Here is a 14,280-nt window from a genome sequence, read left to right on the forward strand (position 1 = left end):
TACTTAAAATAAATATATAAATAGAGTTATATATAAATATATAATATAATAGCTACCTAAAATATATATTATAAATATATACATATATGTATAAATATAATACTATATATATATACATAAATACATAGTATATATGTATTTATTTAGTAAGTTTTGCTTGTACCCATTGTAAGATACACCATAGGTGTGGCCCCACCCATTACCCTCCCTGAACACTAACCTGCCCCCTCCCTTCCCCTTCCTTGGCTTTCCCTCCTATTCTTGTGCTACAGTTGGGTTATAGCCTTCATGTGAAAGCTATAATTTAGCTTCATAGTAGGGCTGAGTACATTGGATACTTTTTCTTCCATTCCTGAGATACTTTGCTAAAAAGAATATGTTCCAGCTCCATCCATGTAAACATGAAAGAGGTAAAGTCCCCATCTTTCTTTAAGGCTGCATAATATTCCATGGTATACATGTACCACAATTTGCTAGTCCATTTGTGGGTCGATGGGCACTTGGGCTTCTTCCATGACTTAGCAATTGTGAATTGGGCTGCAATAAACACTCTGGTACAGATGTCTTTGTTATATTGTGATTTTTGGTCTTCTGGGTATAAACCTAGTAAAGGAATTATAGGATCGAATGGCAGGTCTATTTTTAGGTCTCTAGGTATTCTCCAAACATCCTTCCAGAAGGAACGTATTAGTGTGCATTCCCACCAGCAGTGTAGAAGTGTGCCCTTTTCTCCACATCCACCTCAACATCTATGGTTTTGGGATTTTGTTATGTGGGCTACTCTTACTGAGTTAGATGATATCTCAAAGTAGTTTTAATTTGCATTTCTCTGATGATTAAGGATGATGAGCTTTTTTTCATGTGTTTGTACATCCTGCATCTGTCTTCTTAAAAACTAATCCCCATCTACGGAATGTTAAGCTCACACCCAAGATAGTCAAAGCCTCCCATTAATTCGACATCCCACACTATTTTCTGGTTGTACCAAAAAATAAAGAACCAGCAAATGATTTCACCTCTTAAAAAAAAAGCAATTTACACTTAAAAAATGGGATGAGGTGGGATTCCCTCCTTCTAAAAAATGTTTCTAGATCTACTAAAAAACTTGCATTTACAAAATAGTTGATAAAAATATTCCTCTGGATTGTACAAGAAGGGAGACAGGGACCACTGATAAGACATGGTATATGATATTAATCAGACTTGGCTTCTTTCTCTCCTGCTTCATCAGCGGCTGGATCCTCCTCAGTTTTAGTTTCTCCGTTTTCTGCTGGTAAACCTTCTTTAGTTTCTTGGTTAGCCACTTCGGCCTGCTTTCCCTTTGCTCCTCTTTTCCCTTTCGGTTGCACTTTTTTGTCTGAAGATTTATTCCTTGCTGCTGCCTTTTTTGGCTTCGTTTCCACTTTCGCAGGAGCAGGTTTAGCTGACAAGCGCGCCGCCCTCCTCTTGGGCTCTTCCTTCCCGGCTCCTTCGGCAGAGCTGACCTTCCTCTCCGGCATCTTGGCAGGGCGTGTGCCGGGTGCCTGCGGGCCGCGGTGCTCTGAGAGCCTTAAGGAAGCTGCGCTGCCCGGCCAATGCCGCTCCTCCCGCCGTCCAAGCTGCTGAGAACCGTGGCGGGGGCGCTGGGAGAACCTGATGGAACTGGATTGGGAGCTGCCTCCTGCTCCCCCCGCGTCCCCCAGACACGGGCTCTCCCTCCCTGCCGGCCAGGAAGCACTTCCGCCTGAATCTATCTTATTTAATCCTTATGGTGGTCTGAATAGATGCTGTTGTTGTTCTCATTCCAGAGGCGAGGAAACTGAGGCACAGAGAGATTAAGTAGCTTAGCAAAGACCTCAAAACCAGTAAGTGGGAGGGCCAGGATATAAAAGAAAGAAGGAGAAGAGGGAGGTGAACTGAGATGGCAGAGCCTGCTCTCATTTTCTCTTTTTACTAACACAGAGGCAGTGCCCTGGGCCTCAGTCCCTGCATGTGGCACCAGGGGAACAACGACTAATGAATCCACTCTCAGGAGGACACCAGGAAGTGGTTCCAAAAACAATTTCCACTTTGTTTCTGGAGAGTTATTGGATGGGGACATTTTGGTCCAAGGACGTAAACGAGTCTGCTTATGACAGAGTGGAGGTTTCAGATGTCACCTTGGATCTATGTGGAGAGAGATTTGTTGATATGAGGATGAGGTAGGGCCATTTTTGATTCAAGAATATTTTGGCAGAGCCTAAAAAACAAGCCATTGACTATTCATTTGTTTTCATCACCATCCTGAAACAGCCACACTTGTCCCAGTCCTTCAGCTGAGACCTTCCTGAGCCTGAGCCTCATATATGAGGTGACAGGTGGGATGACCCTGAGTGTTCATAGACTCACATTATTTAAAACTGAATTTATTATCTTTTCCCCCATTTTTACCTCCTCTCACATTCTTGCTTTCAATTGGTGACATCATCTTTCACCTGCACTAGAAGTATACAAGCAACCCTTAACTTTGCTGACTTTACTTTCTAAATACTGTCTACTTCCCATTCCTGCACTCCTGCCCTGGTCTAGCCCTCATTGCCTCTTACTGGAGTACCTCAGTGGCATCACAACTGGTCTCCTGGGCTCGTGTTTTCACATTCATCTGCTTTATGTTCATCTCTTTCACAACTACTCAAATCTACCCTTAACGTCACTCAAGTCTGAGTGCAAAAGCAGCTGTGGACAATGTGGAAATGAATGGGTATGGCTGCATTTCAATAAAACGTTCTTTACAAAAACAAGTGGCGGGCCAGATTAACCCCTGATTTACTGCATAATTACCAGAGTTATCTGTAGAGAGTGAATCACTAACCATGTAACTATGTCATTTCCCTCCAAAGAAAGAAATTAAACTTGCTGAAGCCACACGGTCTGTAAATGACCCAAACTTGTGAACATATCCTACAGATCTGATCCACCCCCTCCCTACTATCTAACTTTACATCTCACCACTTCATGTTTCTCCAGCACTGAACTGTTTCCACATCACCTGGTGTTCCCAGTCTGCTATCTTTATCCGAGCCGTGCTCTTCCTCCCTCCTGGAATCTCCCGCTCACATTTCCTCTTCACTGGACTAATTCTTACGTATTCTTTGAGACAAGACCTAGACCTCCTTCTGGAAGCTTTCTGTGATCCAGGCAGGATTAGCTGTTCCTCCCTTGTCTTGTATGAATTTGTGTGTCTCTATCATTGTTGACATAGCACGGGATTATAATTACCTTCTGTCTCCCTCATTGCACCTTGAGTTCTTCAATGGAAGGTTTCCTATGTCTTATTCACATTTTTGATCCAAAACCCAGTACTTGGCATGCAGTGGAAAGTATAAACAGTTTCAAAATAAATGTTTATTGAGTAAATGAATGCTGGAATAAATTCATTGAAAAGGAGTGACTTTTAAAAGTATATAAATTAAAAGTGAATATGCAGGACTGTCTCCACCACAGACATCTTTTGTTTTATATCTATATATGTGTGTGTGTGTGTGTGTGTTTGTGTGTATATAAAAAGTGTGCATGCATATGTGTATACATACTAGTATAAATTATATATGTGTGTGTGTATATACGCAAACAATTACATTATGGGAAATTTACAAACAGGCAAAAGTAGAAAAGATATTATAATGAACTCTTTCCCTATTTACCTTTCACACAGTGTTGATATTTATTAATTTATGGGAAAATCTTGTTTTCATCTGCACCTACACTTGTCCCCCAGGTCTCCTATTTGATATTGTGATGCCCAGCTCAGATAACATATCATTTCTCTTGAAATAATTTCAGTGTGTATCTCTAAAAGTTAAGGATTTAAACATTTAAACATCATCACACCATTATGATGCCTCAAAAAATACATATTTTTTGTTGTTGTTGTTGCAGTTGTCATTGTTTTAGCGGGCCCAGGCCAGGTTTGAACCTGCCAGCCTTGGTGTATGTGGCCAGCACCCTACCCACTGAGCTATGGGTACCACAAAAAAATAATTTTTGACTGTATGTAGAAGTCATCAAAATTAGTATCTTTACTCAGCTTCTTATTGGAGGATCTATCCAACACTGCCAAAGGAGTGTTAAAATCTCCAACTATTATGGAGCTGGAGGAAATCAAGTTGCTCATGTCTGTTAGAGTTGCTCTTATAAATTGAGGTGCATTCTGGTTGGGTGCATAAATATTACTAATTGATATCTCATCATATTGAGTATTACCCTTAACAAATATAAAGTGACCATTCTTATCCTTCCTTGGTACATTTTACAAAGGTACATGTGAAACTTAGTAAATGTAGAATATAAATGTCTTAACACAGTAAGTAAGAAATGCCAGGAAGGCTATATTAACCAGTGTGATAAAAATATGTCAAATGGTCTATAAAACCAGTGTATGGTGCCCCATGATCACATTAATGTACACAGCTATGATTTAAATAAAATAAAAAATTAGTATCTTTATTCTTCTCATCAATAGTAATATATCCTTAAAATGCCTTAATTCAGATCACACTTCTTTACTCATTTATAAAAGTTTATATTATTAGTATCCAATATTTTAGTTTGTTATGTTTATTAAGAGCTAATATTTTAATTCTACCTATTATCCCCTAAATTTAAATGTTAATGTTTTATAGAATCAATATTTGCAGCCCAGGCATGGTGACTCATGCCTGTAGTCCTAGCAGTCTTGGAGGTCAAGACAGGTGGATTGCTTGAGCTCAGGAGTTTAAGACCAGCCTGAGAGGGCGGCACCTGTGGCTCAAGGAGTAGGGCGCCGGTCCCATATGCTGGAGGTGGCGGGTTCAAACCTAGCCCTGGCAAAAAAAAAAAAAAAAAAAAAGACCAGCCTGAGAAAGAATGAGACTCCACCTGTATTACATATTGAAAAACTAGCTGAGCATGGTGGTGGGTGACTATAGTCCCAGCTACTCAGGAGGCTGAGGGAAGAGGATGGTTTGAGCCTAAGAGTTTGAGGTTGCTGAGCTATGCACCATGTCACTCTACCTAGGGCACCAGAGTAAGACTCTGTCTCAGAAAAAAAAACAATATCTGCATATCAATATATATACACATAGTATAATAACTAGCCAACTTTAGCAATCCTTTCAGTAGGATCTTTTTATAATAAAATCTTAGATTGCATTTATCTTTAAAATGTCTTTATTCTACCCTTATTCTTTAAAAAGTTTCACTGAATAAGTTTTGAGATTGATTTATCTTTTTCTCAGTACATCAATTACTTCTCTTTTTCTTAGTTTTGGACAGGGATGGATTACACCAGGAAAAGAACCCTGCTGATAATGTTGACAGAATGAGTTTTGCATCCACACCATCTCCAGAAGCAGAGGCAGAATGGTGTCTGCCCTCCACTCAGAACAGGCTCAGGCTAAGCCCAAAGTACAAATAAAATCTTAGCTCTCAACAATCACTCGAATCTCATTTCTTGGCTAATCTAGATAAAGTTAGTTAAATTGAGAGCATACAGGCTTTTGAAACAGAAGTGTGTGTCCAGGGATACAGCACTCAAAGAGGAAGTTATACATCCTCTTTCCTCTCCAAGAGCTCTGAGTCCTAGGGAGAGAGTTTTCTCTCTAACACAGTTTGAAGCCCTGGCTGGGCCCTTGATGGAGGGAACAATGGGTGTGGGGCAAAGAGATGACAGACCATCCATAGGATCCTGGTCCTTTGCAGGCAAGCTCAGACCCCAGTTGCTGCCCCGGGGACTGTGGGGGCAACCAGCACATGCAACACTCTCATGCTTGTTTCTTCACTTCAGAAATAGCCACAAATGTCAGACTGGCCAGCTCTTCAGATGCATAGTGTGCAGAGATAGTAAATGGCCCAAGATAGGTCAGTTCCTAAACCTTCTGACTCTCTTACCTCTGGAATATCTTTGCTCTTCAAATACATACAAGAAATCCTTGTTTTGCACATTTCCCTGACATGGACATCTAGCACCTTTGTCATGACTGTTCAACACAACACCTGTTGATGCCTGATGCACTGCTCTGACACGGGGCACACTAGGACAGGAGTGCACACGTAGATTGGAGTTTATGCATAAAGCCACAATATTGTACCACTTCATCTATAGCTTGCCTTTAACTTCAGAAGTTGGCATAATCCACTACTGAGCACCAAGCTTTTCTGTGAGCTGAATGATCTCTTTCCCACAGGTGGGATTCAGAGCACATACAGCTGAACCTTTAATTCAGGTTCAGATTGGCTGTTATTAACCGTGGAGTGTCAACTTTGAATGGGTGAAGGAAACGGCTGCTCCACACCATTACCCTAGCAGCACCTGCTTTTGCAAGTCTTCATCCTCGACTTAGGAGTTACTCCTCTTCTGGATGTAGCATCCTCTTCCTTCAAATAGAGTCTGCCACTTATCCTCAGCCATACTTGGGGTATCAGACATATAATTTCATCTAGTTTCCCCCTACATGTTGCTTAGGGAGCTTAGGTACCCAATAGGTGCAGAATGGGGTAAAGGAAAAATGCTTTCATTTGAGAGGACCAAGCTCCTTTACTACTAGGGCTTCTTATACAATCAAGAGCCACTTCTGGCCAGGTGCGGAGGCTCATGCCTGTAATTCTAGCACTGTGAGGAGCCAAATCCAGTAGATTGCTTGAGCTCAGGAGTTGAAGACCAGCCTGAGGAAGAAGATCAAGACCCTGTCTCTACTAAAAATAGAAAGAAAACTAGCTGGGCATGATGGCAGGTGCCTACTACTCAGGAGACTGAGGCAAGAGGGTGTTCTGAGAGAGTTTGAGGTTGCTGTGAGCTATGATGATGCCATGGGATTCTGCCCAGGGTGATGGGGTGAGATTCTGCCTCAAAAGAGTCACTTGCCTCAGCGCCTGTAGCTCAGCGACTAGGGTGCTGGCCACATACACAGAAGTCCGTGGGTTTGAGCCCGGCCTGGGCCTGCTAAAGAACAATGACATCTGCAACCAAAAATTAGCCGGGTGTTGTGGCAGGTGCCTGTAGTCCAGATACATGGGAGGCTGAGGCAAGATAATCACTTAAGCCCCTGAGTTGGAGGTTGCTGTGAGCTGTGACACCACAGCACCCTACCAAGGGTGACATAGTGAGACTCTGTCACAAAAAATAAAGTCACTTGTCACTTCTTCTTAACACAAGGCCCACATGCTAAAGGAGACATTGTCTCTCTTTCTTCTTGGTCTGAGGATGCCAAAGTGAGTAGTTATTAATAAAAAGTTGCCAGTTTGAGATAAAAAAAAAAACACACACACACACAAAAGTGAGGGATACCTGGAAGATAAGTAGTATTTTTATCGTATATTCCATGAGCATTTTTTGAGTGCCTATAGTATGAAAAGCACTAATTAGTATTCACCAGTATACAAAGTAAACACCTCTGACTTTGTGGAACTTGCATTCCAGCAAGGGAGCTTACATCCTGCTGTATCGGTGCAAGTCGTGACTACACGGCAGGAAGGAAAGACACTGGATCCCATTGACACCTGTGCCAGTCTAGAGTAAAGAGAGATGGGACAAAAAGAGCTTCCCTACAGGACTGACATGTGGTCTGAGATCTGAAGGATAAGTAAGAATTAACTATCCAGAATATTAACCCTTAACCCTGTCATCTCTGATTCTAAATGATATGATATGAGAATATGTAAACATATATTACACATTTGATAAACACAGTAAAGGATTAATAAAAGGAACTAGCATATTATAATATCATCCTTCCTGTTCTTCACATTCCCTTTGCAGACACTCCAGACCACGTTGCTCCCACCCACCAGAGACTAGGATGTAACCGCTCGGAGAACACTGGCTCATCGGGACCCTTAATTAAATACTCCCCTGTATGAGCCATGGTTCTCCAGAGAAACAGAAGGATCAATATATACAGATATAGACAGATATGACAAATTTCTTAATGTATATTATGTGTATATACAGAGATTTATTATAGGAATTGGTTCACATGATCATGGAGGTTAAGAAGTCCAGTGATCTGGGCAGCGCCTGTGGCTCAGTTGGTAGGGCGCCGGCCCCATATACCGAGGGTGGCTGGTTCAAACCCGGCCCTGGCCAAAACTGCAACCAAAAAATAGCCGGGCGTTGTGGCGGGCGCCTGTAGTCCCAGCTACTCGGGAGGCTGAGGCAAGACAATCGCTCAGGCCCAGGAGTCGGAGGTTGCTGTGAGCTGGGTGAGGCCACGGCACTCTACCAAGGGCCATAAAGTGAGACTCTGTCTCTACAAAAAAAAAAAAAAAAAAAAAAAAAAAATTAAAAAAAAGAAGTCCAGTGATCTGCTGTGCTCTAGCTGGAGGCCCAAGAGAGGTGGTAGTGTAACTCAGGCTAAGCCAGTGATAAAGTCCTGGTCCAATTTCAAAGGTCTAAGAACTACAACCACCAATGTCCAAAAACAGAAGACAGATGATCCAGCTCAAACAGACAGCAGTCATGTTCCCTTCTTCTGCCTTCTTGTTCTATCTGGACCCTCAGTGGAGGGGCTGGTGCCCACCTACAGTAGTGAGGGCAGTCTACTGATTCAAATGCTAATCCCTTCCAAAAACATCCTTACTGACACATCCATATGTAGTAGTGTACAGACTGTCTGGGCACCCTTCGTCCAGTCCAGGTGACTCGTACAATGAACCATCTCACACTTACTCTTTGTCTCCTACTCTCTGGCCCTGACTCCAACATCCAGAGTGGTTTTTTAAACCTTCCTTATCTCACAGCATACTTGACCCTTTAGTTAAATTTCCATGGCACACTTACCTTATGCTGATCAAAAAAGAAAAAAAAAAAGGGTAGAGAAAAGAATATGCTTACTGTGCTTTGAAATGTTATTCAAGTGCTGACCCTATAGCCCAGGCCAGGTTTTAAAGTCTATGTTTTGGAAGGTGAGTGTGTCACTAATAGTATTACTCAAAAGAAAAGTTATCTTATGACACATTAGCTTGAAAAATGTATTGGAATTTCTATGGCTGGATGGAGGTTTGAGGAGATTGTGAATTTTTAAAACTGAGGAGGTACTTACCTGTTCACAATGATCTCCACCAACCTATGGATATCATCAGCTATGAGTTTTGCCTTCTCTACCATCAAGATAAACAGCAATTCCCAAAGATTGAGTAATCCTTATAATTATGGATTATTTCTCTTGCTACCTCACCCACTGGATAAGCTACAGAAAATATTGTCATAATTGCTTACCATTTACAAAGATCCAAGAAGGCATTTTTATTTCACTTCATGTATTTTAATTTTGAGCCTATAAAGCACAAGCAGTTTGGCAAATGCAAGGAACCTTGAGATACAAGTTATAGCCCCTGCCCTCAAAGTAGTTTATGATCAAGTGAAAAAGACCTGTGTACAAATAATGCAGGAGAATAAATAAGGTGAAGGTGACTTTGAGTCAAATGGTGAAAGAGAGAGAGAGAGAATGAACCAAATAGCCGACTAGTATGACATTAAGTCTGGATTTGTCACTATCTGGCTTTCAAATAGGAATAACAGGGATTTATATGCATAAGGAGGGGGCATTTTAAGCCAGTTCTGAATTCTCTGACTAAGGTTAGAGCACAGACTCTGGGCACAAGTTAGGCTTCTGTCTGCCAATTTATAACTGCTGATTTAGAACATCTTTTACTGTATGAACACATTATAAGAGCTATATGAAGGAGTCACATGTAAGTCACATTCTACTATCAAAACAGTCTTTGAAAAGTTTCTTTTGAGGCAATTTTCTAAACAGTGTTAGTGATCAGTGATATTTCTTAGTGGACCAAGAATGAATGTTTGAGGTAGATGTAGATGGGTCTGGTGTGGGAAAATATTTGAAGATGAATCTAAAATGTGTTTATTTTGATGTCTTAATCCATTTGCCACTATGCATCTGTAATTTAACATAATAAAAGTAATAAAGCTTAAATATGATAGAAGATTTAAAATGGAAGAACTTATCCATTGGAAGAATGAGAACGCCCACAAGAACTTGGACTGCACTTTTAAATGAAGAGAAAGTATTTTACTGGCACAAAAATCTATAGAGTGGATGATAGTGATACTTGGAGACTGGGCCTGAAATTCTGACTGAATAGGCTATTCATCTCTATCCCAGACATTTGTTTGATTTGTATTTTGCTCATTGAAATAACAGGTGCACTAAACTGACCACAATAATTAGTGATTTGGGCATTTTGTATAGATGTAAGTGAGTATTTATGAAAAGATACATATATATCTTCTCTAGAATATTATTATTAGGGGTGATCTCAGTCAAAAGAAATAACCACGGGTTGAATTTAAAACTTGGTGTAATAGATATTCCGGATATATGTGTGAAAATGCAGCATTTAAAAGCATGTCAGTGAATAAAGCACCAGCTTTGTAAAAATCAATGCCAAATGATAGGGAAAACAGCATCAGATTTGGCAGGCAGATGGGGAGTGAACCGTTAGGTTTCATCCATCTCCAATTCCTATGACTAAATATTAGAGACCAGAGACAAGCCTTGGAAATGCCAGCTCTTGAAATATCAAGTGTAGGCCAGAAAAGTCTATGAATAAATACCTCATTGAGAGAAATCCAGAAGACTAATAAAGTGGCCAAAAAATGGGGTGGGAGCGAGCTATTTCCCAGGTAGCTAATTAGAAATTCCGTAGGACCTGGAATGGAATGAATGGAATAAGGAAAGAAATTTTTTTTTTTTTTTGTAGAGACAGAGTCTCACTTTATGGCCCTCGGTAGAGTGCCGTGGCCTCACACAGCTCACAGCAACCTCCAACTCGTGGGCTTAAGCGATTCTCTTGTCTCAGCCTCTAGCTGGGACTACAGGCGCCCACCACAACGCCCGGCTATTTTTTGGTTGCAGTTTGGCCGGGCCGGGTTTGAACCCGCCACCCTCGGTATATGGGGCCGGCGCCTTACCGACTGAGCCATAGGCGCTGCCCAAGGAAAGAAATCTTATTCAGAAAATAAAAATAATAATTTTGAAATACAATTCAATAGCTCAAAGTAATTTTGTGAACAAATATTATTTCCTGTCACTTTTATTTATTGCTATGCTCAGACAATGTAGACTGAAGAATAATAGATAGATAAACAAAAAGTCTCCTTCTGAGGGACTTTATAAAGAGTATTCATAGACTTCATCCTATCCTTTAATAAAACAATACTTATAGCAGTAATTCTCAAGGGAAGGGACAGAAAGAGGACAAAAGTCATTTAAAAGCTTTGTCAAATTACATGTATCTTCTACCCACGATTTTAACATACATCTTAGTGGCAGGGAGATTTTTCCCTTCTCTCCTTACTTTTGAGAACCTGTATTGTAAGGATATCAGCATGCTGTAGCCCTTAACAACTGCATACTATTGCTCAGCATCTATTCTAGGAAGGGACTTTGTGTGGCATTTTATGCATAATGCTAATTGTAGTAGCACAAGAATTAGGGAATGTTCTTAAGTCAATTTTATAGATAGAATAATTGATGCTTAAACAGCTTAACTAATCTGACCAAAACAACAGATTTAGGAGGTTTTGGCAAAACTAGGAATTGTCATTCTGTCTGTGAATATCCCATCGAAGTGACCTAGAAATATTCAAACACAGCAATCCAATTCCTTCATACTTCTTTGCATGTGGACTCCCCCGTGACCTCCATAAAAGCACTTGGCATCTGGTCCTCACTCTTCTCAGTATACCCACCTGCTCAGTTGAGCTCATTGCTTGGGAACTGCTCTTATATGGCCCTTTGCCACACCTCCTCTTCTCACGAACTGTGAGTATGATAAATCCTTTAATTTGCTTTGTCTCCAAGTGTGACTTCCAGAGATGTGTTTAAATGATCCTTAAAGAGCCCCAAATGGGGACATATGTAAGTAACTTCATGTATTTTATATATTTATATAGAATTTATATATTCATCATTATAATTTATAATTAAATTATATTTGCATATAATTTATGTATTAAATGTAATAAATGTGTGTATACTAAATATAATATCTAATAAATATGAATAGATAGGCAATGAGTAAATTTTTTAATCATTGTAAAAAAACATGCTCTAATTATTGATGTGTGTATTATGCAACTTCAAAACAATACTCTCAGAAAAATTGCATAGGTAAATGCAAAGGTTTTTATGAGGTTTGAATTCCAATACTATACTTTGAAGCAAGACCTGGATAAAAGTACATTAGTTACATCATAAGGCACAAGATTTTAACTATCTTAAACTTTGTAGAAACAATTTTTTTTTTTTTTTTTTATAGAGACAGAGTCTCACTTTATGGCCCTCGGTAGAGTGCCGTGGCATCACACAGCTCACAGCAACCTCCAACTCCTGGGCTTAAGCGATTCTCTTGCCTCAGCCTCCCGAGTAGCTGGGACTACAGGTCCGCCACAACGCCCGGCTATTTTTTGTTTTGGTTGCAGTTTGGCCGGGGCTGGGCCTGAACCCGCCACCCTCGGCATGTGAGGCCGGCGCCCCACCGACTGAGCCACAGGCGCTGCCCCTGTAGAAACAATTTTTAAAAGTTCATAACATCATAGAAAAAAATGAACAATTATCCTATTTCCTGCTATTAACAGCAGATAATTTTTAACTTCCTACAATATTTATTTTAATATCCTATTGTAGGAATATTATTCAGCCACGAAAAGAATAAAATTCTGTCATTTGTAACACATGGATGGAACTTGAGAACATTATGTGACCTCAAAACCAGCCAGCCACAGAAAGAAAAATCTTGCTTGTGGGAGCTAAATATTAAAAGTTATCAGTCTTGTGAGGACAGAGAGTAGAAGGATGGTTACCAGAGGCTGAAAAGGGTAGGGGGGACAAAATGGGGGTGGTTAATGGATACAAAAATATATTTTAATTGAGCAAACAGATAGCACAACAATGTATCTATGATCAAAAGTATTGTTAAAAATGGCTATTTCCAAAGTGATTTATAGATTCAATTCAATTCCCAGGAAAATACCATTTTTTTCTACACGAAATGTGGAACTATTTTTTTCTAGATCTGAAAGACCGCCCCGGAAATCTCAGGGCAGAAGCACCTGCAGAGAGAGCGAGCCTGGTGCCGCTGTGGCCAGAGCGGAGAGGAGGGGCAGACCGCACCAGGAGCCGGGAAGCTCCTCTGGAACCGAGAGGCTTGAAGGAGACGCCCGTTCCAGGCTTGGAGCTGCCTCTGGCAGGGGCTCAGCAGAGAGTCGCCCCGGGAGCCGGAGCCAGTGAGGAGGTGGGATGGAGGAGGCGGTAAGGGGTGAGGGGGTAGGAAGGAGAAGGCGGGGGAGGAAGGGGGTGTGAAGGAGGAGAGGGAAGACACAGCGCGAGATGGAGAAGGGGGGCGGAGGGGAGGAAGGGGCCGGAGATGGAGGAGGGGGATGCAGAAGGGTGGAGTGGAAGGGGTGTGGGATTGGAGGTGGGAGGCGGGTGGGCTGGAGGAGGGAGGAGTGGAGGAGGGGTAAGGGCGGGGGTTGGGGGGTCGGGCATGGAGTCGCGGGGCTGTGCGTGGGAGGCGGGGCGGCAGCGCGAGGCGCAGTGGACGGCGCAGGCGCCGGCAGCGGCTCCAGACTCGGGGAGTGGGCAGAGCGGCGCTGCGTCTCCGGCTGGATCTGCGGGCACCGGGCGGGTCTCGACAAGGTGAGGAGCCGCTTGTCCGGGCTTCCCTCTCCACGTGCCTCTGTCGCCGGTCTGCGTGCTGCCAGCGTCCTGCTCTGGGCGAAGCTGCGGTGGGCACCCTGGTCCCTGCTGGCCTCCTGCCCGGTTTCCGTCGTGGCCAGGCACGTTGTCCAGGGTTTCCAGTTGGAGCGCTCTGCACCTGACGCTCCCGGTTTTCTCTCCGCGGATGCTTGCCGCTGGCTGTGCTGTGCCGTGCTTTGTGTGTGCGCGGCCGCAGCCGGTGGCTGTCGGTGGCGGTTTTCTGGACGATAAACAGTGGCTCACTAACATCTCTCAGTACCACAAGGAAGTCGGACAGTGGAACACATTCTGAGAGGTAAGTACCAAGCGCCTCGGTGCCCGGCAAGCGTGCTGCTTGAAAGCCTGGGGGGCGGGGGTCAGCGGGTCTGGGGACGAGGCGAGGAGAAATTCGGGGCGCGTCCTCTCAGGCTCCGGCGTCGGGTCTCCCGGTTCCCACTGCTCCCCGCACCCGGTTACCACCGAAGCGTGCGAGTGCGGGCTCTGCTTGCCAACTTCTTCCTCTTTTTTTTTTTTTTTTTGTGGTTTTTGGCCGGGGGTAGGTTTGAACCCGCCACCTCCGGCATAT

At 42.5% G+C, this 14,280-nt stretch overlaps 1 protein-coding gene across 1 annotated transcript; it reads right to left on the reverse strand.

Annotated features, from left to right (window-relative positions):
* Positions 1-895: 895 nt before the first annotated feature.
* On the reverse strand, positions 896-1,499 carry LOC128579281 (non-histone chromosomal protein HMG-14-like). Its single transcript, XM_053581449.1, has one exon. It carries the CDS (start codon positions 1,497-1,499, stop codon positions 1,194-1,196), a length of 306 nt encoding a protein of 101 aa, XP_053437424.1. The 3' UTR covers positions 896-1,193.
* Between the last annotated feature and the right edge of the window lie 12,781 nt (positions 1,500-14,280).

This window comes from Nycticebus coucang, unplaced genomic scaffold, assembly GCF_027406575.1.
Source record: "Nycticebus coucang isolate mNycCou1 unplaced genomic scaffold, mNycCou1.pri scaffold_43, whole genome shotgun sequence".
Classification (NCBI taxonomy): domain Eukaryota; kingdom Metazoa; phylum Chordata; class Mammalia; order Primates; family Lorisidae; genus Nycticebus; species Nycticebus coucang.

Excerpts from the sequence above, each read along its gene's own strand:
- LOC128579281 (XM_053581449.1), bottom strand. The coding sequence starts at position 1,499 with ATGCCGGAGAGGAAGGTCAGCTCTGCCGAAGGAGCCGGGAAGGAAGAG.